This window comes from Equus przewalskii, chromosome 9 (assembly GCF_037783145.1).
Source record: "Equus przewalskii isolate Varuska chromosome 9, EquPr2, whole genome shotgun sequence".
NCBI classification, from domain to species: Eukaryota; Metazoa; Chordata; class Mammalia; order Perissodactyla; family Equidae; genus Equus; species Equus przewalskii.
The window spans coordinates 27,547,137-27,572,248 of NC_091839.1; the positions used below are offsets into that span (position 1 = coordinate 27,547,137).

Below are 25,112 nucleotides of genomic sequence, written 5' to 3' on the forward strand. Positions count from 1 at the left end.
CCCTCCCTCAGGAACCTGGACTCGGCTGGAGCAGGACTCTGGCAGTTAATCAGGTTGCTTATATTTCTTATTATAATTTGCTGTCTATTTCGTTGTTTGTTTTCCACATGTCAACAAAGTTTCACCTCCTGGACCACTTCTCATCAAATGATTCTCTCCTCTCCAGAGGATCTGTATACCTTGTCAGCCTTGGACTCCACGGGCACAATCTTCCAGTCCACTGAACTTCTTGCCTATACCCCTATGGCCCCATTTAGGGACAGCACTATGACCTTGTACAGCTGGAAGTAGTTACAGAAGATTGACTATCATGGAGCTGGCCCCGTGGCCGAGTGGTTAAGTTCGCGTGCTCCACTGCAGGCAGCCCAGGGTTTCATTGGTTCGAATCCTGGGCGCGGACATGGCACTGCTCATCAAGCCACGCTGAGACAGCGTCCCACATGCCACAACTAGAAGGACCCACAAGGAAGAATATACAACTATGTACTGGGGGGCTTTGGGGAGAAAAAGGGAAAAAAATAAAATCTTATAAAAAAAAAAAAAAGAAGATTGACTATCATCCATATCCCCAAAGGATTTCGGGGCCAAATGGGTTCCGGGGGGGTTATGATGAGGATCAAGGCTGCCCCAGGGAGAGAAGCCCAAGGCGTCCTGCCCTACATACTGATCTATATCATCCTCTGGGAAGCATAGGACATCCTGACTTAATCTGATCTGATTCTTATCTAAAGTTCTAGGACCACCCAATAACCAGACGCCACCTGCACTGATACCATTTTAACGATTTTTTCATGATCTTTCCTTTGTCTTGTAAAGAAATAACTCACATATCTATGTCTGATAAAATTAGCTCTAACCCTCAACACATTGCAGCTCTTACTGACCATGGGTCCTGTCCCTATGCTACTCCACCCTATTCTCTGAATAAAAGAGCATTACTGTCAGACCTTGAGAGTCCAAGAAATCTTTCTTTCAACTCTCCACTCACCAAGCCCGCATCACAAGGGTAAGGTTGTGTTTTTTTTTTCAAATATCATGTCCATTTCCTCATGTTTCTATTTTTTTAATTTTTTTTTTTTTAAGAAGAAGGTTAGCCCTGAGCTAACATCTGCTGCCAGGCCTCCTCTTTTTGTTGAGGAAGACTGGCCCTGAGCTAACATCCATGCCCATCTTCCTCTACTTTATATGTGGGATGCCTGCCACAGCATGGTTGGCCAAGTGGTGCCATGTCTGCACCCAGCATCCGAACCGGTGAACCCCGGGCCACCAAAGTGGAATGTGCGAACTTAACCGCTGAGCCACCGGGCCGGCCCCAAGGGTAAGGTTTTCATGCAGATTTAAGTCACTGTCTTCTCCACCGATAAGAGTTTCTAGACACTGAGTCAGCCCCTTCTTCCTGGTACATCAAGGGAGACACCCTTACAAATGGAGATTTCCCCTATAAATGTAAACATCTTTTACAAAAGAGTAAGTTCTCAGTTTTCAGAGCTTCTCCTATGTCTACAGTTTCTTAAAAATAATCAGCAAAATAACCCTTATGCCAAAAAGACATATTTTGGGGTGGCAAATTCTGCCCCCCTACATTTGTAACAGTGGTAGAGCAGTGCCCGGCACACTTCAGCACCATGCAAGTGTGTACTACTGATGAGTAAATGTCTAGCAACAGGGCACTGGAGTAGATGAGGAAGCCATTGGTCTAAAAGTAATGCAGCCTGACGTTGTTTTTCCAAAAGGGCCTGATGTGGTTGTTGAGCATACATTGTACATTTGCTTTAAGTATTTACTGTGTCCCAAAGACAAGAACCATACCCTTAAAGATAGGGATGTAGCTTTGAAGACGGTGCTGCGGCTTACTGTAAATATTCAGTAAGATTCCCTTCAACTTTGTTATGAAAAGAAATTAATCTTGTCAATTTGCTGTTTTCCTGTTTAACCTGAGGGGTAACTCAAGGGTCACAAGGATTTCTGAGCTTGTTTTACAGACAAAAGAGAATGCTTTCAAGGATCACCAGATAACAAGTCCTGAGCTGTTGATGCCCAGAAGTCAGATTGTCCAGGGGCTTATCCCAAGTGAAAAAAACACCGATTACCCCTTTGTTACTCCGAAACTCCTCCTGCTCCACCCCTTAGCTCTATAAATCCCCCTGCTTTCTTCTCTGGTTAAAGTGTATTTGAGAGAACACATGCTACCCTGACCCTAACCTACTCCTACCCCTAACCTAAAAATAGCAATAAACTCCCGCCCGTTATGCTTTGTCCTTAGTGCTGTGCGCTGGGGTCACTTCCCGGGACCTCAGTTTCGTTTTTGCACCTCCAGAGTTTAGCTTCGGGGACCGCGTGGGTGGCGCTGGAACCCGAGGACCCCGCGCGCAGGACGCCCAGCCTGGCGACCCGACCCGTTCGCACAGCAGCTGAGTTACGGCCAGCGGACTCCCGGCGCCCGGCGCGCTGATGCTTGGTGTTGCCGTGGAGATCCGGAAGGGCACCAACTACCGCGCCGGAAAGCAGGCGGGAACTACGTTTCCCAGAAGGCTCTGCGTGTGCGTCTGCAGCGCGCTTTGGGCCAATGAGGGCTTGAGGGGGCCGGACTTCCGGCGTCCGGGACTGTCACTTTGCTGCCGGGCTGCGGGCCGCAGTGGCGTTGGGGGCCGGCGAGCGCGGGGTCGTGGCGGTTTCTCCCGTAGGCTCCAGAGACCCGAGGCGGGGGCAGCGGGGACGGCGCGGCCTGAGGGCCTGCTGCGCGCGCGCGCCGTGGCCGCGGGCTGCCGGCGCCGGCGCTCCAGCCGCGGTTTCTCCGGTGCGGCGCGCGCGGCCCCGGGGGGCGGTCGGGCGGCGCCCGAGCCACGTGCTCTCCGCCCTCTGGGCCGCCCCGGAGCACCGCGCGGGGCGTCTGCGCCCTTGACGGACGGGGAGACGGAGGCCGAACCCGGCGCGCGGGTCGCCCGCCCCAAGTGCAGGCTCCGATGGCGGCGGCGGCGCTGACAGACCGGGCGCAGGTGAGTAGAAAATCCCGACCCCCACCCGCCAGATTCCAGCTCTTGGACCCTAGCCCCGACCGAGGGAGGGACTCCACCCGGACGTCCTGTCTTCCCTCTCGGTCCGTCCCGGGCCCCGGTGTCCACGCATGGGGCGTGCGCATGTGGGAGACTCGCTTCTGGCGGCCGTGGGGCTGAGTGTGGAGGGAGGTTCCAAGGGGAGGGTCCCGCACGCGCGGAAGCCGGGAGGGCCGACCGAGCCAGGTGCTGACGGACCTGGGCTGCTCGGCGTGGAGCTCGGGGGAGAAGATACATGGGCCTGAAACGCAGGCCGAGGAGTTAAGCTTTGTCCCGAGGGCCCTGGAGCCCTGGAAGGTTTTGAACAGAGACTGGACATGCTTTAGTTGGGATTTTTAAAGTGTCCCACCGTTTGCTGAGTGGGAATAGACGCAGAGGGGGTGGCGGCGGTGTGCAGGAGGAGGCCACTGCCTCAGTTGGGCAGGTGGCAATGGCACCTGAACCAGTCTGGGGCAGTGGAGGTGGGAAAAACGCTTGGATTCTGCATGGATCTGCTGATGCATCAAGTGTGGGGTGTGAGCGAGTGTCCTGAGCGAAGGACTGTCCCAAGTTCTTCGGCCTGAGCACCCAGAAGAATGTAGTTGCTGTAGACAAACAGGAGTTTGAAGGGAAAGTAGGTTTCAGGAGAAAATCAGGAAGAGTCTACAGTGTCCCAGAGTGGAGGGATCAGGTGAACCTGGAATCGTAGATGACCAAGGACAGAGTCCTGGTATCCTGAGCCGAGGCAGGATCTGGAAGTCAGACTTAGGAGGAGGGGCTCTCATGGACTCAGCCAGGGTTGCCACTCTCTGGGCCTCTCCGGGCAAGTCTGGCAGGTGGCTGAGGGAGGGAACGGTGGCAGCCAAGAGAGAAGGGAGTAGAGGGGCCATGGCTATAGAGGCAGGAGGGAACTGGCTTCCTGAGTGCCCCCTGGATCCTGGGGGCCAGCCCTGTGGTGACTGGAGGGGATCAGCCAGTCTTTCAGGCTGGAGGAGCAGCTTTGAGATGTCAGGCAAATCCAGCAGGGGAGAGCATTCCTACAGGGATGGGTGTGCCCTGGGGGGGTCCATAGTTGGGACTTGTATAATTGCTTATTGCAAGAGCAATAAAGGCACATCGGGAGAGGATCATCTTGTGTAAAGGCTGCAGCCTGAGTGGATGCCTGGGGCTGCTCTTGGGGTGGCTTGTGTAGAGTGGCCAGTGGGGAGGCCGAAGAGGCATCTATGGCAGGCAGGTGAGGTAAGTTCCATCTGCAGAGCTCCGGCGGAGGAGGGTGAGCATCTGAGGGACATCAGGAGAGGTAGCCACTGGGACAGGGAGCTGCACCCTGGGTCACACGCTCATAGCTTAGATGGTGTCGTCTTCCCCTGCCCACTTTTGTAGGGTCTGATGGCCTTTGAGGACGTGGCTGTGTACTTCTCCCGGGAGGAGTGGGAGCTTCTGGACGCAGCCCAGAGGGCCTTGTACCGCCACGTGATGCTGGAGAACTTCTCACTCGTGGCCTCGCTAGGTAAGGCTCTGGGTACTCCATGGGAAGTTCAGTTGTTGCCAGGCTGGGCTGCCAGCACTAACTCCTTATCTCCTGGTGGCCCCTGAGCAGCCCCACACCCACTGGCTGAGTGTCCCTGTGCAGCTACGGCGCCTCTGTCCCCAGGCTCAGTCCCTTTCCTCTGGCCCTGCCAACATGATTCTCCTCACAGGGACCACTGAGCTGTTCCTGTGAGCCCTACCCTGTGGTGGAAACTTCCGGTCTTCTCGGTTGCACAGATGATGTTGTCTATGTCCCAGGAAGCCCTAACTCCTGTCCCCTGTTGGGTGGTGGGTCATCCTGAGCTTGGGCTGGCCCCTTGCTTATCTTTTCTCACAGGACTCTCTGCCTCCCGACCCCGTGTGGTCATCCAGCTTGAATGTGGCGAGGAGCCCTGGGTTCTCAGTGGGATGGATGTGACCCCAGTCAGGAATGTCCAGAGGAGGCCCAGCCTTGGTGAGTGGGGGCTCAGGGTGGGTGAGCTTGCTTGGGGCCAACCTATGGCCAAGCTTCTGTCCCCGCTTCCCCACCCTCATGGACACTCCTTTCCTGCCTCCCACCCAACTCCCTTCTGTTCTCCTTTCACCATTAGCCTCTTCTGGAGGCAGTGGCCTTGGCTGTCCCTGAAGGGGGAGCTCTCAGGGCACCCCCAGGCTTGGTGAGACCTGCACAGGATCCCACCCTCAGCCAGGCTGTGTGGCCTCAAACCCTCCTGTCTTGCCTCACCCCCTCACCTGTGTGTGGGGCCATTCCTTCATTCGTTCATTCATGTCTTCATTGTTTCTTGAGCACCTGTGATGGTCAGGCCCTTTCCAGGCACTGGGGACACAGCCTTGACCAGGATGTTCCTGGTCCTGCTTTTCTGGGGTTGACTGTGCTGGGGGAGAAGCAGTTGGTAAACAGTTCATAAGTAGAATCTATAGTATCAGGTAGCCATCAGAGTAAGGAGTAAAAGCAGGCTGGGGAGTACCCCCGGACGGGAACCATGTCTGGCCCCTGCTTTTCTCCCCAGCCTCACACACCCAGTCCTTGGGGTCCCCCTTGCCTGCCGACTCGGCCTGCCCTGGTCATGCCCTCCTGGCCAGGATGACCTAGGCATCCACAGTTTTTGTGCCTTCAGGTTGCCACCGTCTGGCAGAGGACAGAGATGTTTCTGGAGAAGCAGCATTGCCAGGGGCCTTCCGGGATAACTCCCCTCTGGCACCTACTAGGATTCTTCCCACCACTGGTGCCTCTGAACGTGGGAAAAGCCTGCAGGGTTGGCGTGGCGCCTCTCCATCTCAGGAGAGAAAACCCACGGGGGTCTCCGTGATCTACTGGGAAAGGCTCCTGCTGGGCCCAGGCAGCGGCGAGCCTGGCGTCAGCCTGCGGCTGACCTCCCCGCTGAAGGCTCCGGAGGGTGGCGCCCCCAGGGAGAAGGCTCGCACAGACCGCCCTGCGCCGGCCAAGCAGCTGCGGGTATCGGAGCGGCAGAAGCCACAGGCGCGGGAGGCTCCTGGGAGAGCCTTCCCGGGCGTCCTAGACCTCCAGGCCGCTCACGCTGCAGGGGAACAGGGAATGGGCGTGGCTTGGCGCGAGCTTCCGAGACTCCCCGCCAGCCAGGAGCCCCCGACCTGGGATGAGCTGGGCGAGGCCCTCCATACCAGCCCCGTCCTCCTCCCCGGGGAGAAGCCCTTCGAGTGCAGGGCGTGCAGCAAGGTTTTCGTCAAGAGCTCCGACCTGCTCAAGCACCTGCGCACTCACACCGGGGAGCGGCCGTACGAATGCGCACAGTGCGGCAAGGCCTTCAGCCAGACGTCGCACCTGACGCAGCACCAGCGCATCCACAGCGGCGAGACGCCCTACGCGTGCCCAGCCTGCGGCAAGGCATTCCGCCACAGCTCCTCGCTCGTGCGCCACCAGCGCATCCATACGGCCGAGAAGTCCTTCCGCTGCGGCGAGTGTGGCAAGGCCTTCAGCCACGGCTCCAACCTCAGCCAGCACCGCAAGATCCATGCGGGCGGCCGGCCCTACGCGTGCACACAGTGCGGCCGCCGCTTCTGCCGCAACTCGCACCTGATCCAACACGAGCGCACGCACACAGGTGAGAAGCCCTACGCCTGCGCGCTCTGTGGCGCCGCCTTCAGCCAGGGCTCGTCGCTCTTCAAGCACCAGCGTGTGCACACGGGCGAAAAGCCCTTTGCCTGCGCGCAGTGCGGCCGCGCCTTCAGCCATAGCTCCAACCTCACGCAGCACCAGCTGCTGCACACAGGCGAGCGGCCCTTCCGCTGCGGGGACTGCGGCAAGGCCTTCGCCAAGGGCGCCGTGCTGCTCAGCCACCGGCGCATCCACACGGGCGAGAAGCCGTTTGTGTGCACACAGTGCGGCCGTGCCTTCCGTGAACGCCCGGCCCTCTTCCACCATCAGAGGATCCACACTGGCGAGAAGCCCATGCGGCGGCCTAGGGCGGGCCTGCGCCTCCAGGCGAGACCTTCGGGGGCGTCATCAGAAGGCACGCTGGGGAGAGAAGCCGGGCCCACTCCCACCTCGAGCCCAGCTGCAGCTCCGAAGCCGGCTGAGGCCTGAGGTGGCAGCTCGGACCTTCGCTGGCCTGTCATGAGCCCCTTCCACGGATAAAGGCCGTTTCCGCTGCACATTCACACTTTGGAGAAGCCCTGTGTGTGCACTGCCATCCTATCTGCATGTGGTCACAAGATTTGCCACTTCAGCCACAGCTCACGCCTCCATCCCCAAGAGGTCATGCTCCAGAAAGATCAGGGGGATGGACACGAAGGCTAGGATTTTCGTGAGTCAGAGCCTTGGCAATCAGAGCCAGTAGGAGGTCAGCACGGTGGTGCCACTTCATGCCTATTGTGACCAGGCGCTAAGGTGAGGAGGGGTGGTGCAGGGATGTGGTGGAGGTGGTCCAAAAGTTTCTGACTTCCACACATAAACTGGCCCCGGGGTGGACGCTCAGGATGCCTACTCACTCTACCCCCACGCTGGGCCTCAGTTCATCCTAGGCTTCCTGGGAGTGAGCCCAGTGGACAGGAGGTCATGTGGGGGTCGGGTGCTGGCCTCAGGCAAGTAGCTGGGCTCTGAGCCTCAGCTGCCTCCTCTGGAGAAGAGAAAAGACAGATTCAGTTCTGCAGAGGGTATTTGCAGCACCTTGACAGGCAGTATCTTGATAAGGACCAACACATGCCAACTGCCAGCCGCTGTTCTGAGTGCTGCAAAGTGTCTCCTGACAGCCCTGTGAGGTGGCTAGTATCCTCACTTCTCAATGAGGAAACTGAGGCACAGAGAGGAAATGTAAGTTGTACACAGCAGAACCAGGACTTGAACCCAAGCCTCTGGCCCAGCATCCAAACAGCTCACCACCACACCCAGATGCTCTAGTCTGCCAACTGTGAGCGCTGAGTGGGGCCTGGCCTGGCTCCCAGCACGTGGCAGATTTACAGGAAGTGGAGGAGGTGGAGGTCATAGGGAGAAAGCCAAAACGATGGCTCCCCAGCCATGCTCGTTTATTCAGGTTCTCATCCAAGCCTCAGCATTGGTTGTGTCCTGTCGTTACCAAGGTCAGTGGTACAGGAGCCTTTCCCTCCCCACTACCCTGACAAGAGGTGACATAATAATAGATATCAGATGAGACAAGATGGGGCTGCTTGATTCTGCCAGGTCCGGTGGCCATGTGCCCACCTATTCTCTTCCCTCACTTGGAAGGAGGACTTGCCCCAATGGGACTCGCTGTTACCAAAGGCTGTGTGTGGTACCTCCATCCACCAGTGTGACACCCCCACATGGTGGGGACACTGCAGCAGACGCGTAGGGTGGGGTTCTAGTTTGCTGCCTGTGGCCCTCAGCGGACCAGGGCCCATCTCGACCTCGGGCCTCATCCTAGGGAATTTAATGGTTGGTTTACTGTGGGGGGCGGAAAAAAAGACTAGTAGTTAAAACTTGGAATGGACATACATTGTAAATTGTTGCACAACACTGGAAGGCCTCAGCCTCTGCTTCCAGGTCATGGTTCAGAAAGTTTTAATAACACGAGTCCAAAGAGGCTCCTTGATAAAGGTTTCTTTTTAAAATGTGTGCTGACGCCTCTTTCATCCTAAAACAATGCAGACATGCCATCGAGGTGTGTCATTATCATAGAGCTCTGGGGATTTGGCTTCAACCTGGGTCCCGTTGAGAGGCCATAGGATAGAGATGCAGCCTGTCTGTGGCCCACAGAGAGGCTGAGACACCTGTGTCCCCTTGGCAGCCAGAGGTGAGTAGGGGACAGCCAGGAGACCTAGGCAGGGTGGATGGGGTGGGTTTGCCCCAAGCAGCAGCTCTACTAGATGAGCCTGTGGATCCAGGCTGTGGAATCTGAGGCAGGGGTCATGTGAGATGACCTGAAAGGTTGACCCCAGGCCCAGTGGGTTCTCTAGGCCCATTACCTCTAAGACTTGGCAGCCATCTGCCATACACAATAAGCTCAGACATGATGCCCCCACTCCCCACCTGCCAGCAAGGCCAGACGTAATCACCTGGCCCTGAAACCTTATAAGTTCCTGCAGGGAGGAGAGAAATGGAGATGAGGAGAGGAGTCATGCAGAACCTTCAAGAGCAGGTCATCCAAGCCATTGTCCACTCCTCCTAGACTCATCTTTCCTCTGCTCCGGTCCACATGCTGGCCTCACCCCCATCTCGCCTTCCCCCAGGCTGACCTACAAGAGGGAGCCTTAAGAAGGCTCATCAGCCTCGGTCTGCACAGCTGTGAAATGCAGACAGCACCACCCCCCCCTCGCCCCGGCTGACAGAGGACTCTTCTGGGGACCCCCATGGAGTTTAGGAGCAAAGACATTTATCAAGCAGCAAATGGGTACTGAGTCATATGCAACCTTTTCTGCACCTTGAACAGAAACTCCTGGAGCCCAGTTCTCACCTTGAGCTCTCCTAGTCCCTCAAGCTGGACTGATGCCCTATCCTGCCTTCTATGTCCCCTTCGCCCCCCTGGCCGCCTCCCTGCTTCACTTAGCCTCCCACCTGTGTGCTTGGACCACGCTATCCCTGAGTTCCTCCACCCTCCTTGAATCCACAGGTCCCCATCCCAGGACTGGCCAGTGACCCCCCCCAACCCCTGTTTCTATGGGAACACCAACCATGAGCACCTGCCTTCCCCCACATTTTAGCCCCTAAGTTGTCCTCCCCCAAACCTCTGTGGTCATGTTGGGCCCTGTCCTGCCAGGTTGGCCCTTCTGCTTTTAATCCTGAACAGGCTGTGACTATAAAAGTGTCCCTGTGCTTTCTGGATCAAGATGATGAAGGAGGAGTCGACAGCAATAGCATTCTGAAGCTAGGAGGGGATGGGGAGCTGTGACTGATTTAGGGAAAGCCAAATACTGAGTTGGCACTGGGAGAAGTGGAGGAAGGTCCCACCAGGCTTACACTGCAGAACTCCAGGAGGCTTGAAAACCAGCAGCCCCCTGGGAGGGGAGACTTCAAACAAAGATGGCTGGGGAGAGCTACTGGAGAAGCTGTTAGAGCCCCAGCTCTCTCCTCACACAGTGGATGTCGGTAGAGTCATTTCTGGGGCATCCCCACAGTCCCAAAGAAAAGACCTAAGCCCCTACAAAAAAAAGCCCAATCTGATGATGTTACTGGGAAGAGGACAAGCCCCAGCCACGCACATGCTCAGAGCTTCCCATCAGTGTTTAAGATCACTGCTCTTCATCAGGAGCTGGCAGCCAGGGATTCCTAGGCATCCAAAGAAACCAAAAAGGCAGATGCAATTTAGGATTGAATAAGTCATGGTTCAGCCACTTGATGTTTGGAAGCAAAACTGAGCCCGTCCTACAGTCAGATTTTAAAAACGATAACACTGCCTATGGAGATAATCTAAAAATAAAAGTCACCCTTACTTGTTCTGGTCCCCAAAGTAAATGAAAGCTTGAGCACATCCCATAAACCTAGACCAAAACCTGCATCCCTCACTTTGCAATACTGATATCTGAAGACATGTCTGAGATTCTGAGGGTATAAATAATGGGACAGTCTCCTCATCAGTAAATGGGTGCCCACCCGAGTCTCTGTGTCCCAGCAAGTCCGCAGGGGGCTCAGCAGAGGAAGAATGAAGGTCCCCAGCACCCTCCTCACTAGAGAAATTCCCGGAGATGGAGGAGGAAACCCACGGATCAGGCCCGCCTTCCCGGCCAGACGTCGCTGCCTCCTGGGACCATGTGGAGGCGTCTCGAACTACACTACCCAGGCAGCCACTTCCGTCCTCCCTGGCGGACAGGGCTACGCTCCGGCCGTTGCCTTGGAGATAGCGAGAGGCGGGCGGATGTGCTCTGACGGTTACCAAGGGGACTGCTGGACGAAGAGAAGGAAGCCTCGGGAAGAGCGTCGAGGGAGGAGCCTCGGCGGAGTACCAGCTCTGATTGGCCGAAGGGACACGGTACTCCCCACTCCTCCCCTCGCCCGCCAATAGGAACCGGGTCCGTTGTGCACATGCGCAGGATTCTAAGGTACCGTCCATCACGGCAGTCGGTGAGTCGAAGGGCTCGGATATAAAGAAAAAGCGGCCACCAGTGAGGGGAGGGAAATCCCCAAACTCTGCGATTCTGCAGGCTCCTCTAAGAGGGACGGAGCGCCTCTCAGTCTTGAAAGGCCTCTCAAAGCGACCGTCCGCTGGCGGAGGCCACGACTGTCCTTGCTTGCTGAGGCTCATGGGAAACGTAGTCCAAGGGGTGGGTGTGTGGGGGTGTGTGTGTGTGTGTGTGTGTGTGTGTGTGTGTGTGTGTGTGTGTGTGTGTGTGTGTGTGTGTGTGTGTGTGTGTGTGTGTGTGTGTGTGTGTGTGTGTGTGCGTGCCTTCTGCGCAGGCGCATGATTGGCCAGGGCGGTGTCGCCAGGGCAACGCGCGGAGGGGCGGGCCGGTGCGGTCTGCGGAAGGCGGGCGAGGGGGTCGCGGTGCCACTCACCGGAAGTGGCCTCAGGGCGCCGGCGCGGCGGTCCAGGTGAGCGTGGGCCTCGCTGGGCTGGGCGCGGCCTTTCCGACCCCGGGACCCAGTCGGCCCTGCTCCCTGCGCTACCTCTCGACGTGCTCTGTGCGCCCGGCCGCCGAGCCTTTGCCCAGGCCCCTCCTCCCGCCACAACACTATTCCCCCTCCTCCGGGAAGACCTCCTCCCTCCCTTTCCTTTGGGAGACAGACTCTAGAGGTCAGGCCTGGTCCAGTCCGTCTGACAGTCCCCCAGGTGGGCGCGTTTCACTCCAGACCGTCTTCGGGCTCGGGACCCAGTTGTCCACTTACGCGTCCACGCAACTCGTGGCTTCCGTATTGTTTTGCTTTTCACGTGCACGGTCCGGACGGTGTGAGTCATCCTCGGTCCTCTGTGCTCAGGCAGCGAGCAGGTTGTCCCAGGGTCCGCATCAGCCCTTGCCTCCACCCACGGCGGAGAAGTGCCTGTCCCTGCAGCCAGCCGTTCGGTGCCCCGTTTCAGTCAACATGTGCCGGAGACCTGGGCACAGACATGCCCCGCCTGGCCCCATGTCCTGCTGCTGACCTTCCCGTCCTCATGGCTCCGCCCATGAGATCACAGCCCCACCGCCTTCTGGCTGTCCCTCAGCCTCTTTCCGGATTACTGCTTCCCTCCCTGCTCTGCTGGGCGCCCTCCGTGGCTCCTCAGCCTGGACGCCCGTGATGACTCCCCTCACCTACCTCTCCACCGTCGTCTTCCAACAGTCCCTTGTTGTACCCAAATGTTTGCAGTTTCCTGGAAGCTCCACTGGGCAACTTGCTTCCAAGAATTCGTCCACAAGGCTCCCTCCTGCTCTGTTTCCTTTAGTAGCCAGCTCCTGTGACCCCTCCCTCCGTGAAGCTTTCCTGGCCTCACCCATCCCCAAGCAAGGGTCCTCTCTGTCCTGGTCCCAGCCCCCTGGGGCTGGGCCTCTGCACGTGTCTGCCTACCTGGCCATGGTCTCTTGGCCAGTACCCTGATCCTTCCTTTTCTGCAGGTCCCTCTTGGTGGCTCCAAGAAGACTTCTGGTACAACAATGCCATCCCCACTGGGCCCCCCATGCCTGCCCTCCGTGGACTCCTTGGCCACCCTGGAGGAGCCTGAGGCAGCACGCCTGCGTTTCCGGGGGTTCTGCTACCAGGAGGTGGCGGGTCCCCAAGAGGCCCTGGCCCAGCTCCGGGAGCTTTGCCGCCAGTGGCTGCAGCCAGAGGTGCGCTCCAAGGAGCAGATGCTGGAGCTGCTGGTGCTGGAGCAGTTCCTGGGCACCCTTCCCCCTGAGATCCAGGCCTGGGTGCGGGGACAGCGGCCAGGCAGCCCTGAGGAGGCTGCAGCCCTGGTCGAGGGCCTGCAGCATGACCCTGGGCAGCTGCTGGACTGGGTGAGTGTGGCTGGTGTTGGTTTCTTGGAGGAACACAGCAAGACTAGAGCCCCCATGACTTGCCTCTCCCCCTCAGATCACAGCCCATGTCCTGAAGCAAGGGGTGCTTCCAGCAGCACAGAAGACAGAGGAGTCTTTGGGGAGCCCCCCCACTTCAGGGACGGTGGAGGCCCTCAAAGCAGCCTCTGGCGAGGAGCCACAGGACGCCCAGATGGAGGGATCTGCCCAGCTCAGCTGCAGCGTGAAAGAGGAGCCTGATGCTGATAGGCAGGAGATGGGTGAGAGGGGGCCACAGTGGGGTTGGTGGGCTCCTGGAGGGAGTGTGGGCATCCCCTGATAGGGTGAGGATCCCAGGAGATGCTGTGCTGGGACGGGGGACAGAGGGGGGGTGTGCTCCTAGAGGGAGTGTGGATGTCCCTAGGTGGGATGGGGACCCAGGAGGGTCTGCAAACTGCAGACCCTCCCCTCTTGGGTCCCCGGGTGGTAGGAGGAAAGGGTTGGCTGGCTGGCTGCCTGTCATGTGACTGGTACACATGGTGGCCTCCTGCCTGCTGGCCAAGGAGGACCAAGGCTGCACCACCAACACTAGCTCCTCACCTGCCCTGGCTCACATGGGCAGCCCCTGACTCCCATCTGCCTCGCTTCCTAGCACCCTCCAGTCCCCCAAATCCAGCCCCATCCCATGAGGGGCGCCTTGAACACTGGGAACTGGCCTCTGCGTCCTTCCACCCACCCAGGATTCAGGTGAGCAGTCCAGGTGGGAGGTACAGGACCCCAGTGGGAAGGGAGTGTCCCTGGTGGCCACTCTCTGCCTGCCAGTTTTCCAGTCTCCTTGGCTAGTGGTTCCTGTGCTCTTTGCTGCCCAGAAGTGGAGTTGGCATCAGGGTGCCCCTTGCAGGTCCTAGGGGACAGAGGAACAAACCAGTGGTTTCTTTCTGGTTGGGAAGGATTTTTGCCTCAGGCCATGGCTTTAGAGTGACTGGAACCATGAGGCTTGGCTTCCTCACTTACAGAGAAGTCTGGGGAGAGGGTGGGGTTCCAGCTCCCAGCAGTCCTGAGCTGGCACCTGGGGATTTGAAGCCTCATAGGCAGGTGGGGAGGGGACAAGATGACCAATGCTGGCAGGAAGCCTGAGCTCCACACAGCAGTCTGGTCTCCCCAACACACCTGAGATCAGAATGGAGATGCTCTTTGTCAGCAATGCCTGCAACCCCCTTTCTCCCAGGGCCTTCCTCAAAGGCCAGCCTGCCCCAGCTGCAGCCAGCTGGCCATAGAAGCTCAGCTGAGGCCCCTGCTATCTGGAGCGCATGTTCCTGAGTGTGGGGAGCAGGAGGCCTGTCCTCCCCTAGCAGCTCTGCTCCTAAACCATGCCACTCAGGAGCATCCCCGGCGGAAGAGCTGGTTGAGATATGCTTGGAGGCTGAGAAGTCCCCCAGGCTCCCTCTACAGCCTGATGGCACAGAAGGAAACCGAGGGGGGCAGGAGGCCACATACCCTCCAAAGCCTCCTCTTCTCCAGCAGCACCATCCGGGCTGTGGCTCTGTGTGGCTGCCGCCTTCCTGCCCTCCTTCCTGCCCCTGGAGTCACTGTGGCATGTCTGTCAGGATTATTTTTCCCAACCCAGCAAAGCCAGATGATGGGATTTTGGGAGGTGAGGAGGGCAGACCCCACGGGCAGGGAGTGAATCTCTTGGTGAAGCTGAAAGGTCCTGCGACCACAAAGCCTGGGCCCAGCTCACCCTCTGGCAATAGGTAGCAGCCAACCCACGCACCTGGTCCCTTCCTGGTCCCTGTCCTGAGCTGTGTGGCCACACCTCCTGACTCCAGTGCTCCCTGGTCCCTCCACCTCCCCATCTCCCCACAGCCAGGTCCCCACCTCCAGGAATGCTGAGGCCCTGGGAAGCTCCCCAAGGAACATCTGTTACTCTTGTAATGTGGGCTTGGCGAAGAGGTGGCTCGGGTCTCCTCGACTTCCCTGGCCTTTTGTTCTCGGTGCAGCACAGATTATTCAAGGCACAGGAATGGGGTCAGCACATCTGTTCTTGCCTCAGCCGCCCACAAAACCCATCCAGGGGTCCTCACTTTCAATCTGTCCGGCCAGCATGTGGGGTGGGGCAGCTGAGGGGACTGTGCTGGCAGCATGCTCCATCCAGGTGAGCTGAAGGACAGCTCTCTCCCCGGCCCTGCTTCCCCAACAGCACACAGTCTCATCTCAGCTTCGTCTATAGCCTTAGATAACCTGCCCGCGCCCCCAGGCCGTAAGGGTGTGACCACGAGTCCGAGGGGCACGCGGGTGATGGGCCGCGTCCCCGCAGGAGGAGTGGGGGCTGCTGGACCCGTCTCAGAAGGAGCTGTACTGGGACGCGATGCTGGAGAAGTATGGCACGGTGGTCTCCCTAGGTGAGGACCGGCCGCGCCCCCAGGCCCTTCCCTGTGCGCCTCCAGCGCGTGTTCGCGTTCCCCCGCCTTCCCAAGGGCGCCCTTGCCACTGGCCGGTGCCCCGACCCGCCCCGGCCGGCACTGGCGCTGACCGCCCCGCCCGGCAGGGTTGCCGCCCCCGCGGCGGGAGGCGCCGGCCGAGTCGGAGCCGCGGGCGCTGAGTGCGGGGACCGAGGGCCCAGGAAGCCTGCGCACGGGTGAGTGCGGCTCAGTGTGAGCGTTCCCGGGGGCGGGGGCGGGGACAGGGGCTGGGCCCGCCCTCTCGCGCCTGGGGGAGGGACTGGCCAGTGTCGCGGGCCCGGGGCCACCCGGTGCCGCCTCTCCTTCCCCAGGAGACGAAAGCGAGAGCCCCCGCGAGGGTCCGGCCGGCCGCCCGGAGGCCCGGCCGCTACGGGGCCCCGCGTCTGGCGCCTGGGAGGGCCCGTCCGGGGCCGCCGCGCCCTCCCCGCTGTTGCCGGGGCCCGCTGGCCGGGGGATGCCCCCGGCGCGCTCCGCACCCGCGGTCCCGGGGGCGCGGCCGGAGCCGGGCGGCCCGCGAAGGAAGCCCTACACGTGCGAACAGTGCGGCCGCGGCTTCGACTGGAAGTCGGTGTTTGTCATCCACCACCGCACACACGCGGGCGCACGGGTGCCGGCCCTGGCCGGCGGGGCCTCGGAGAAGCCGCCGCAGAGTCCCCGGGAGCCGGGCGCGCCCCGCCACCCCCGGCGCGCGCCCCCGGGCCCGCGGAGCTACGCGTGCGAGGAGTGCGGGCGCAGCTTCAGCTGGAAGTCGCAGCTGGTCATCCATCGCAAGAGCCACGCCGGCCAGCGGCGCCACTTCTGCGGAGACTGCGGCCGCGGCTTCGACTGGAAGTCCCAGCTGGTCATCCACAGGAAGAGCCATCGGCCCGAGGCCCCCTGAGCCTCGCCTCAGGGGCCCGCTGCTCGGCCTCAGTCTGGGAGATTGGACTCAATCAGAGTTCCCGGGGGTCCCCTGCCCCTGGCTCAGTCTCCCCCAAAAAAGCCACCTGGGTGCAAAGAAAAGAAGCGCCCCGCCCCCCCTCCCAATCTAGAGTGAGGCCTGGGTTCAATCCACCGCTGACCAGTGGCAGCCAGGTGACTTCCAGGCTCCGAGCTCCCCACCTGTGACATGGTGCAGGCTGACGACTCTCCCTGCCCCTGGGACCTCCCTGGCCCCTGGTGGATGCTCAAAAACTGCCCCTTCCCACACCTGAAAGCGGCTGGGCCAAGGTCTGTGTGTGGAAGGTGCCGGAAAACCCTGGAGAGCATGGCCTGCTTCTGTTTGCAGGCAGATGGAAGACTAATGGCCCTCTATGTGCGTTTTAGATTTTTAGCAAATACCACTTTTATAATGAAGTTTTTGCATAAGAATCCTCATTTCTGGCTTCTGCTGATCACAAGATCAGCTGGAACCACAGAGCAGCCATACCCACAAGAAGGGCCCACAGTCCTGGACCCCCAGCCTACCTTGTTCCTTGGTTGCCCACGTCACTCCCTGGTGTTCTCTTTTGACCTCTCAAATCCCAGCTTGAGTGGACACTAAGGGAGCTTCCTTTCCAATATGGATGGACAAGGGTGGCCTCTGAGAAAAGGGGCCATAAACGTGTCACTTAGCCATGCACGCCTGCGTGAGGGCTGCACCCCCACAGCCCACGCAGTTGGTCAGTCGGTCACAAAACAAGAGAACAAAGGATCAGCTGCCTACTGCCCACAGAGGTCGGTCTGGATTTCTGGGCAGTTGTTTGGGACTTTGGCCAATGCCCTGTATTAGTTTCCTATTGTTGCTCTAACAAACATGGTGGCTTGAAACAACACAAATTTATTATTATGTTACAACTCTGAAATGGGTCTCACAGAGCTAAATCAAGGTCTCAGCAGGGCTGGTTCCTCCTGAAGGCTCTAGAGAAGAATCCATTTTATTGCCTTTTCTAGCTTCTAGAGACCACTACCTTCCTTGGTTTATGGCCCCTTTGTCCATCTTCAAAGCCCAACAGTGAGTGGTCAAGTCTGTCTTAATGCTCCCATCTCTAGCTCCGACTCTTTTGCCCCCTCCTTACAAGGTCACTTGGGGTCACATTTAGGGCTCACCTGGTAGTCTGTGATAATCTCCCTGTCTCAGGGTTCTCCATCACATCTGGTCCAGTCCCCACCCTCACACTTGATCTCTTCAGCAAAATTCCTTTTGTGTCTGAGATAACATATTCATGGGTTCTAGGGATTAGACCATGGATGTCTGGGGGCCGTTATTCAGCACCCTTCCCCATCTCCTTTCGACTCTAAAAACTAGGGACATTTTCATGAAGGATGGTTTCCAGAAACAGGTGCACACAACGAAGGAGCCCTCTGCAGCCTCGGGCACACGCATGAGGGGAGTGGGTGTTGAGGGTGGCTGTGGCCATGGCTACCCAAGCAGGGGAGGGGCTGCCTAGGGGGATCACCTGGCTGGGGGTCTGGACATTGTTGCAGCCTAAAGCTGGGAGGGATAAGTCTCCATGGGGTTGGGGGGAGAGGGGGCTTGTCCCCAGTCTTCTGAGGACCTACTCATCTGTTGCTTGGGGAAGCATGGCCAGACTGGAGGTGGAGCTGGGGGCAGGTGATCTGGTAGGTAAGCAGGAGGTGAGATCCGTGCTGGGGACATGGAGGAAGAGGATGGAGCAGTGCCCATGGGTTCAAGCCACACCCAGGCCAGAAAGGAAAGTGGGGTGGGGGGCATGGCAGGTGGTGAAGGCTCTGAGAGGGTGCAAACCCCACAGGGAAGGCGGAGGGATGGAGGGGAGCACTACACTGAGGAAGAGTGGGCAGGCAGTTGTTTAATAATGTTTTTCGTAACTAAAAGTAGTTTATATTCACTTAGAAAAAGTTGAAATATACCAGAGAGCAAAGAATATCATGAAAATGGTCCCTAATTCCACTGCCTCATGGCAGTGCTCATTCTAGGTGTTCACACTCAGGGTGTTTGTCTTATAAAGCTTCCAGAGAGACTATGTCATTTTGAATCATGCTCTTCTCACTCCCTCATTTCCCTGTGTTATTAAAAACACAACATGTTTTTTAATGCCTGGGTGAAAAATTCCATTTTCTCGCAGGCACTGTCACTTCTGCCGAGCCCATATAGTTCCTTGTTCCCCCCACCCCCACGGTGCCCTGTGCTGTATGAATGCTCCTGAGCACACATTTCGGATGCAGCTCTGGCTATTTCCTCAGAATAAGTCTCCCAAAGTGGGATTGGTGAGTTTAAGGGAGCATGGGGTTTTTCTTTTTAATTTTTGTTTCTGCTGTAAAACGACAAATTATTTCATAGTTCTGGAGGTCAGAAGTTAGACAGTCTCACTACGCTAAAATGGAGGTGTCGGCAGGGCTGCGTTCCTTCTGTAAACTCCAGGGGAGAATCCATTCCTTGCCTTTGCCAGCTCTAGAGTTGGCCTGTGTTCCTGGGCTCATGGCCCCATCCTCCGTCTTCAAAGCCAGCAGCAGCCAGTTGACTCTGTCACACTGCATCACCCATCACCCTGGCACTCTTCTGCCTCCTGCTCCCATTTTTGAGGACCCTTGTGATGACACTGGGCCCACCTGGATACTTCAGGATAATCTCCCTATCTCGAGGTCAGCTGATAGGGCATGGGATTTTAAAATTCTCGATGGCTACATCAAAGCATTTTCCAGAAACATGGGGCCAGTCTGCCTCCCCTCCAGAATGACTCCCCAACAGTTAAGACACCCTAGATTCTTGTTTTCTACTGTCCTCTTCAGTTCCGGAGGCAGAACATGATTGTAGTGTTGTTTCTGTGGATGTGGTCAGGCTGAGCCCTCCTTCCCACATTCGCTCATGTTGCCTCCTCCTCCACGAAGAAAAGGGTATGTGCCACCCCATTTGTCACTTCCTTGTGCATCTGGTCATTAGTGGCTTGAATTTTCATGTATTATATCTGTTGATGTCTTCCATTGCTTTTCTTAGACAGTTTGCCCATTGCGTTCACCCGAGCCAGCTCAGCAGCCTGTCAACTTCCAGGATAGGTTCCAGAATTTACCTCTTCCCATTGGAACTGGGCCAGGCCACCCCTACTGTGGGACCCACTTGCTGCTTCCATTCCCTGGGCTGAGACTGGGCAAAGGCCTGGGGGAGGTGTCTGCCTGTCCCATTCCAGCTGCTTGGGTCCCCGTCGCATCTTATCTGATCCTCATGATGACCTCAGGAGTCTTTCCTCCTCCCCACCTGGGTCTTCCTTCAGGCCCCTTTAACTTTTTTTTTTTTGAGGAAGATTGGCCCTGAGCTAACATCTGTTGCCAATCTTGCTCTTTTTGCTTGAGGAAGATTGTTGCTGAGCTAACATCTGTGCCAATCTTCCTCTATTTTGTATGTGGGATGCTGCCACAGCATGGCTTGACGAGTGGTGTGTAGGTCTGCTCCCAGGGTCTGAACCCATGAACCCCAGGCTGTAGAAGTGAAATTAATCAATAAGCCACTGGGCCAGCACCCCCTTTACCTTCTTTAGCCACTACCCCTTGGTTAAGCCTACTTGGGGCCAAGACACACTCCACCACCCTCAGCCCCAGAGATGGCCTGGTGATTAAAGAGCCAGGATTTGACCTGGGTCTGCCTGACTCTGGAAGCATCTGTGGGTGTAGTGTCTAAGGGCTAAAATTAAGGCCCAATATTACGTGCTGCCTTAACACCTGAAACCAGGAGAGTCTCGAAGGGCAAACAGCAAACTCCCCTCCCCACCTTGCTCCTACAGAGAAGAGCCCCATGTCAAACAGCGCTCCTTGGCCAAGGGACTGGGCGCAGTTCCTGCTTATCCCTGAGCAGCAGATTTCAGTTCCCTCTCAGCCTGAAGAATTATTCAAACAGGCTAGTCACATCCTGCAGCAGGAACCAGGGGCCACCTTGGCCTCTTGTTACTACAAAGCCTGTCTCCTGTAGTCTGTTCACTTGGTTCCCAAATGCAAGCCCCCTATGACCCTGCATGGCATGAGGTGTCCTCTTCCCCAGGCTGTGAGTTCATACATCTAATAGACTGCTGTCCATTTCATCTGTCCAAGGTCACGTGTCGTGTATTCATCCATCCCCAAAACCCTAGGGCCAGATGAATAGGAGGTATTATAATGGTGGGCCCCCTTGGTGCAGGCTGACCACTGTGGGAGCCATGATACCAGATGAAGGCACTCCAGACGTAGGGCACCACATGCCCCAAGGTTTTGAGCAGGGCTGGAGCCTGAGTGAGGTAAGCAAGGCACCGCCTGAAGGGATGCCAAAAAACTCAGCCATCAAGACAGATAACAGTTTAGTGCAACATTCTAAAAAAAAAAAATTAATGCAAATATCATAAAATGTTAAGTTTTAACGTAGAGATTTTTTTTTTTTTAAAGATTGGCCCCTGGGCTATCAACTGTTGCCAATCTTTTTTTTTTTTTTCTGCTTTATCTCCCCAAATTCCCCCGTACACAGTTGTATATCTTAGTTGCAGGTCCTTCTAGTTGTGGGATGTGGGATGCCGCCTCAATGTGGCCCGATGAGTGGTGCCATGTCCGCGCCCAGGATCCGAACCCTGGGCCGCTGCAGCGGAGCGCGCGAACTTAGCCACTTGGCCACGGAGCCGGCCCCTAACGTAGAGATTTTTAGCAGCTTTATAGAGATATAATTCACATATCATACAATTCACCCATTTAAAGTGTACAATTCAGTGGTTTTTAGTATATTCACAGAGTTGTGCATCCACCATCATAAATTTAGAACATCTTCTCACAACTCCTCCCAACTTACACCTATTAGCAGCCATCCCCAACTCTTCCTCCCCTCAGCCCCCGGCAACCACTAATCTCCTTTCTGTCTCTGTAGATATCTCAATGTTTCATTCTTTTTTTTGTTGCTGAATCATATTCCATTGTATGCACTTTCCACATTTGTTTATACATTCCTAAGGTGATGGACATTTGGGTTATTTGCACTTTTTGACTACCGTGAATAAGGCTGCTGTGCACATTCCCGCAGAAGTCTTTGTATGGACATGTTTTCATCTCTCTTGGGTATAAACCTAGAAGTGGAATTGCTGGCTCAGACATAACTTATGTTTAATCTTTTGAGGACTGTGTTCCAAAGCAGCTGCACCATTTTACATTCCCACTAGTAGGGTACAAGGGTTTCGATTTCTCCATATCCTCCCTAACTCTTGTTATTGTCTGTCTTTTTTTATTATAACCATGCTAATGGATGTGAAGTATAATGAAGAGATTTTATGGGATCCACCTTTCTAATCATAATCCAATAAATTTAGAAATAAGATGACAAAAAAGTAAACTATTTGACAATCAAGATAGTCTCCTGAAAAGAACTCTGGATCAAAGAAGGGTATCGATATTTCCCTACAAATTGACTCTTGCCAGGTGAATTTGCCAGGCCAAGAAGAAAATCCCAAATTAGACTGTGTCTTGCTGTATAATCTATTTGCTGGTTTTTGTCTTCCTGACAGCCAAAATTGAGTCTTTTGGGAGCTACAGAATTTGCTTTTTTCTCTTGTAAATGTATATTAGGGCTCTCAGGCCCAAGTCAATTTTAGGGTGTAGGAGACATTGTAGTAAAAGCCCAAAGTCATGAAACAATGGCAGAGTGAAGATGAATGTGGTTCCTAAATCATGTTGCCCAGCAAGTTCTCAGGCCTTTTCCTCTCAGAGTGAGGTGAGCTCAGTGTGGCCCATTGAGTGGAGAGCCTCTATGGACCCCATCTCTCTCCCAGCTCTGGCAGCTTGTTAATGCAGAAGTTTCCACAGGCAGGGACAGTACACAAACTTAAAAGCCCAATCCATGGGTTGGCTCCGTGGCCGAGTGGTTGGGTTCGCGCGCTCTGCTGCGGTGGCCCAGGGTTTGGATCCCGGGCGCGGACATGGCACCACTCATCGGGCCACGTTGAGGCGGCATCCCACATCCCACAACTAGAAGGACCTGCAACTAAGATATACAACTGTGTACAGGGGGAGTTTGGGGAGATAAAGCAGAAAAAAAAAAAAGCCTAATCCAATGACACAGAAAACAAAAGACCCAAAATCTAGCACTCTGAAAAGACCAGTAAATAAAATAGATTAAACCATTTTGCACCTGAGTGAAGAAATGAGAGCGGATGCTAAAGCATATGAGTCTAAGAATGAAAAAGGAGTAATATGTACCCACTGAAGAGATTTACATCAGAGATATAAGAGATACACATTCATTTATATTATGAGCAACTCTATGGCAACACATTTAAAAATCTAGTAGAAATACATTTTCTACAACAGAAGCCCAAGGGATACAGAAATCCATCTAGTTATTTTATGAAGCTGGGATAATCTCATGTGACTACATAAACTCTGATTTCTGTATAGCAAAGAGATACATAAACAAGATCAAAAGAGTCTGCGACAAATCTGTACATACACCACGGTTAATATCCAAAAAAAGATAAAGAACTCCCATAAATTGATAAGAACAAAGCAAATGTTCAAAGAAAATTGGCAAAACACAAATGGACAAGTCACAAGGAGGAACAACCAATGTCCCTGTCACTTGAAGCCTAGACATGGGATTTAAAGTGGCCATGAGCTGTGACTCTACCTGACCAGGTGGCAGAAAATTGTAATGGCAGCAAAACTCCTTGCTGGCATTGACAGTGGACTGTGACCTGCTGCAGCCTTTGGGAAAGCAAACTGGTGGTACCTGTTAACATTTTTAGGTTAACTGACTCTCCAATCTAGCAACATTTCTTGGACTGTATCCTATTGAAATACATCAGTACAAAAGGATGTATTCAGGGATGCTAACTGCGACCTGGTTTAGAAGCAAGAAAAGACCCAACTTAAAAAAGAAAAACACCTGGGGGACCGGCCCCCTGGCTGAGTGGTGAAGTTCGCACGCTCTGCTTCAGTGGCCCAGGGATTCGCAGGTTCGAATCCTGGGCATGGACATGGCACTGCTCATCGAGCCATGCTGAGGTGGCATCCCACATACCACAACTAGAAGGACCCACAACTAAAAATATACAACTATGTACCAGGGGGCTTTGGGGAGAAAAAGGAAAACTAATATCTTTAAAAAAAAAAACAAAAACCTGAATGCCACCTTTATAGGAATGGCTGTTTAATTGGCGGACAGCTGCACCTTGGAATGTCATGCAGCATTTAAAAGGACTCGGTCTAGATCTAATGAGTTAGAGAGGTTCCCTTAAGATATGATATTCTGTGGTCCAATTTTGGGAGAAACAAACAAATTCTACATATTATATAAGTATGTCTGTTTGTGATTGTCAGGCCAGAGAGAAAGAAGTGGCATGGCACACTCGCACTCATTTGTTAAGGAAATAAAGGGATGAGAACAAAGGGTGCAAAGGTCTGTGTACACTGCAGGTGTTGTTTGTGACGGGGGAAGAAAGGACAACCCTAAGTGTTAAGTTATAGGAATTTCACTAAAATGATTACAGTACTTCCTGTACAATGAAATCATTGGCAGCCTTAAATGACAGTCTGCAAGTGTCACAACAAGGAATGCGCATAAAAGACCTGACTCTCTGGAGCCATATAGTATGTTCATGGATCAGAAGATGCAATATTAAATATGTCCATTCTCTCCAAGTCAACCTATAAATTAAGTGCAACTCCAGTTAAAAATCCCATAGGGTTGGGACCAGCCCAGTGGCACAGCAGTTAAGGTTGCACATTCTGCTTCGGTGGCCTGGGGTTCGCCAGTTTGGATACTGGGTACGCATCTACACACCGTTTGTGGACCCGTGCTGTGGCAGGCATCCTACATATAAAAAAGTAGAGGAAGATGGGCACAGGTGTTAGCTCAGGGCTAATCTTCCTCAAAAAAAAAAAAAAATCCCATAGCGTCTTTTTTTAAATATACATAATCCAAAAAAATGAATCTAAAATGCATGTGGGAGAGTCCAAGAATTGCTATGACAATTTGGAAAAACATGACAAGTAGGGAAGGCTTGCTTTACTGGGTAAAAACATTGTTAAGTTACATAATATTAAAACAGTGTGATATTGGTGCAGGAGGTGGACAACTAGACCAATCTAGAAACAAACCCTTTGGAATTTGGTGCATGTGAAGACAATCAGGGAAGACAACGTAGCTTTTCACTAAATGTTGGAACAATTGGCTTCCCATATGGAAGGAAAATAGATTCTCACCTCACACACTCAAAACTAAATTGCAGATTTTTTAAATACCAGGATGTTTTTAATGAGATATATATATATATTCTAAAGATTATTTTTTCCTTTTACTCCCCAAAGCCCCCCGGTACATAGTTGTATATTCTTCATTGTGGGTCCTTCTAGTTGTGGCATGTGGGACGCTGCTTCAGCGTGGTTTGATGAGCAGTGCCATGTCCACGCCCAGGATTCGAACCAACGAAACACTGGGCTGCCTGCAGCGGAACGTGCGAAATTAACCACTCGGCCATGGGGCCAGCCCCACTTTTTTGGGTTTTTTTAAAGATTTTTATTTTTTTAAATGATATATTTTTTTAAAGATTTTATTTTTCCTTTTTCTCTCCAAGGCCCCCCAGTACATGGTTGTGTATTTTCAGTCGTGGGTCCTTCTAGTTGTGGCATGTGGGATGCCACCTCAGCATGGCCTGATGAGTGGTACCATGTCTGCGCCCAGGACTTGAACCTGCGAAACCCTGGGCCGCCGAAGCGGAGCACGCAAACTTAACCACTCGGCCATGGGGCCGGCCCCTAAAAATGATTTCTTAAACAAAACACAAAAAGCACCCAG

At 54.9% G+C, this 25,112-nt stretch overlaps 2 protein-coding genes across 9 annotated transcripts; both read left to right on the plus strand.

The window, feature by feature from the left end:
- The first annotated feature begins 2,600 nt into the window (after positions 1-2,600).
- On the plus strand, positions 2,601-8,627 carry ZNF324 (zinc finger protein 324). 4 transcript variants are annotated; one of them, XM_008544630.2, is made up of 4 exons: positions 2,601-2,996; positions 4,416-4,542; positions 4,900-5,016; positions 5,681-8,627. In XM_008544630.2, exons 1-4 carry the CDS (start codon positions 2,964-2,966, stop codon positions 7,123-7,125), a joined length of 1,722 nt encoding a protein of 573 aa, XP_008542852.1. In that variant the 5' UTR covers positions 2,601-2,963; the 3' UTR covers positions 7,126-8,627. The 4 variants fall into 4 exon arrangements, with proteins under 4 accessions (XP_008542852.1, XP_008542851.1, XP_070415010.1 ...); XM_008544629.2 differs by having other exon boundaries at positions 2,635-2,996; positions 5,666-8,627; XM_070558909.1 differs by having other exon boundaries at positions 2,635-2,996; positions 4,935-5,016.
- A 2,255-nt stretch (positions 8,628-10,882) lies between these two features.
- ZNF446 (zinc finger protein 446) lies at positions 10,883-16,714 on the plus strand. Of its 5 annotated transcripts, none has more exons than XM_070558914.1 (7): positions 10,939-11,073; positions 12,540-12,920; positions 12,997-13,198; positions 13,570-13,664; positions 15,235-15,319; positions 15,466-15,555; positions 15,691-16,714. In XM_070558914.1, the coding sequence occupies exons 1-7, from the start codon at positions 11,035-11,037 to the stop codon at positions 16,257-16,259; spliced, it is 1,461 nt and encodes a 486-aa protein (XP_070415015.1). In that variant the 5' UTR covers positions 10,939-11,034; the 3' UTR covers positions 16,260-16,714. The 5 variants fall into 5 exon arrangements, with proteins under 5 accessions (XP_070415018.1, XP_070415016.1, XP_070415015.1 ...); XM_070558916.1 differs by lacking the exon at positions 10,939-11,073 and adding an exon at positions 11,423-11,541; XM_070558917.1 differs by lacking the exon at positions 13,570-13,664 and having other exon boundaries at positions 10,883-11,073.
- Positions 16,715-25,112: the final 8,398 nt, after the last annotated feature.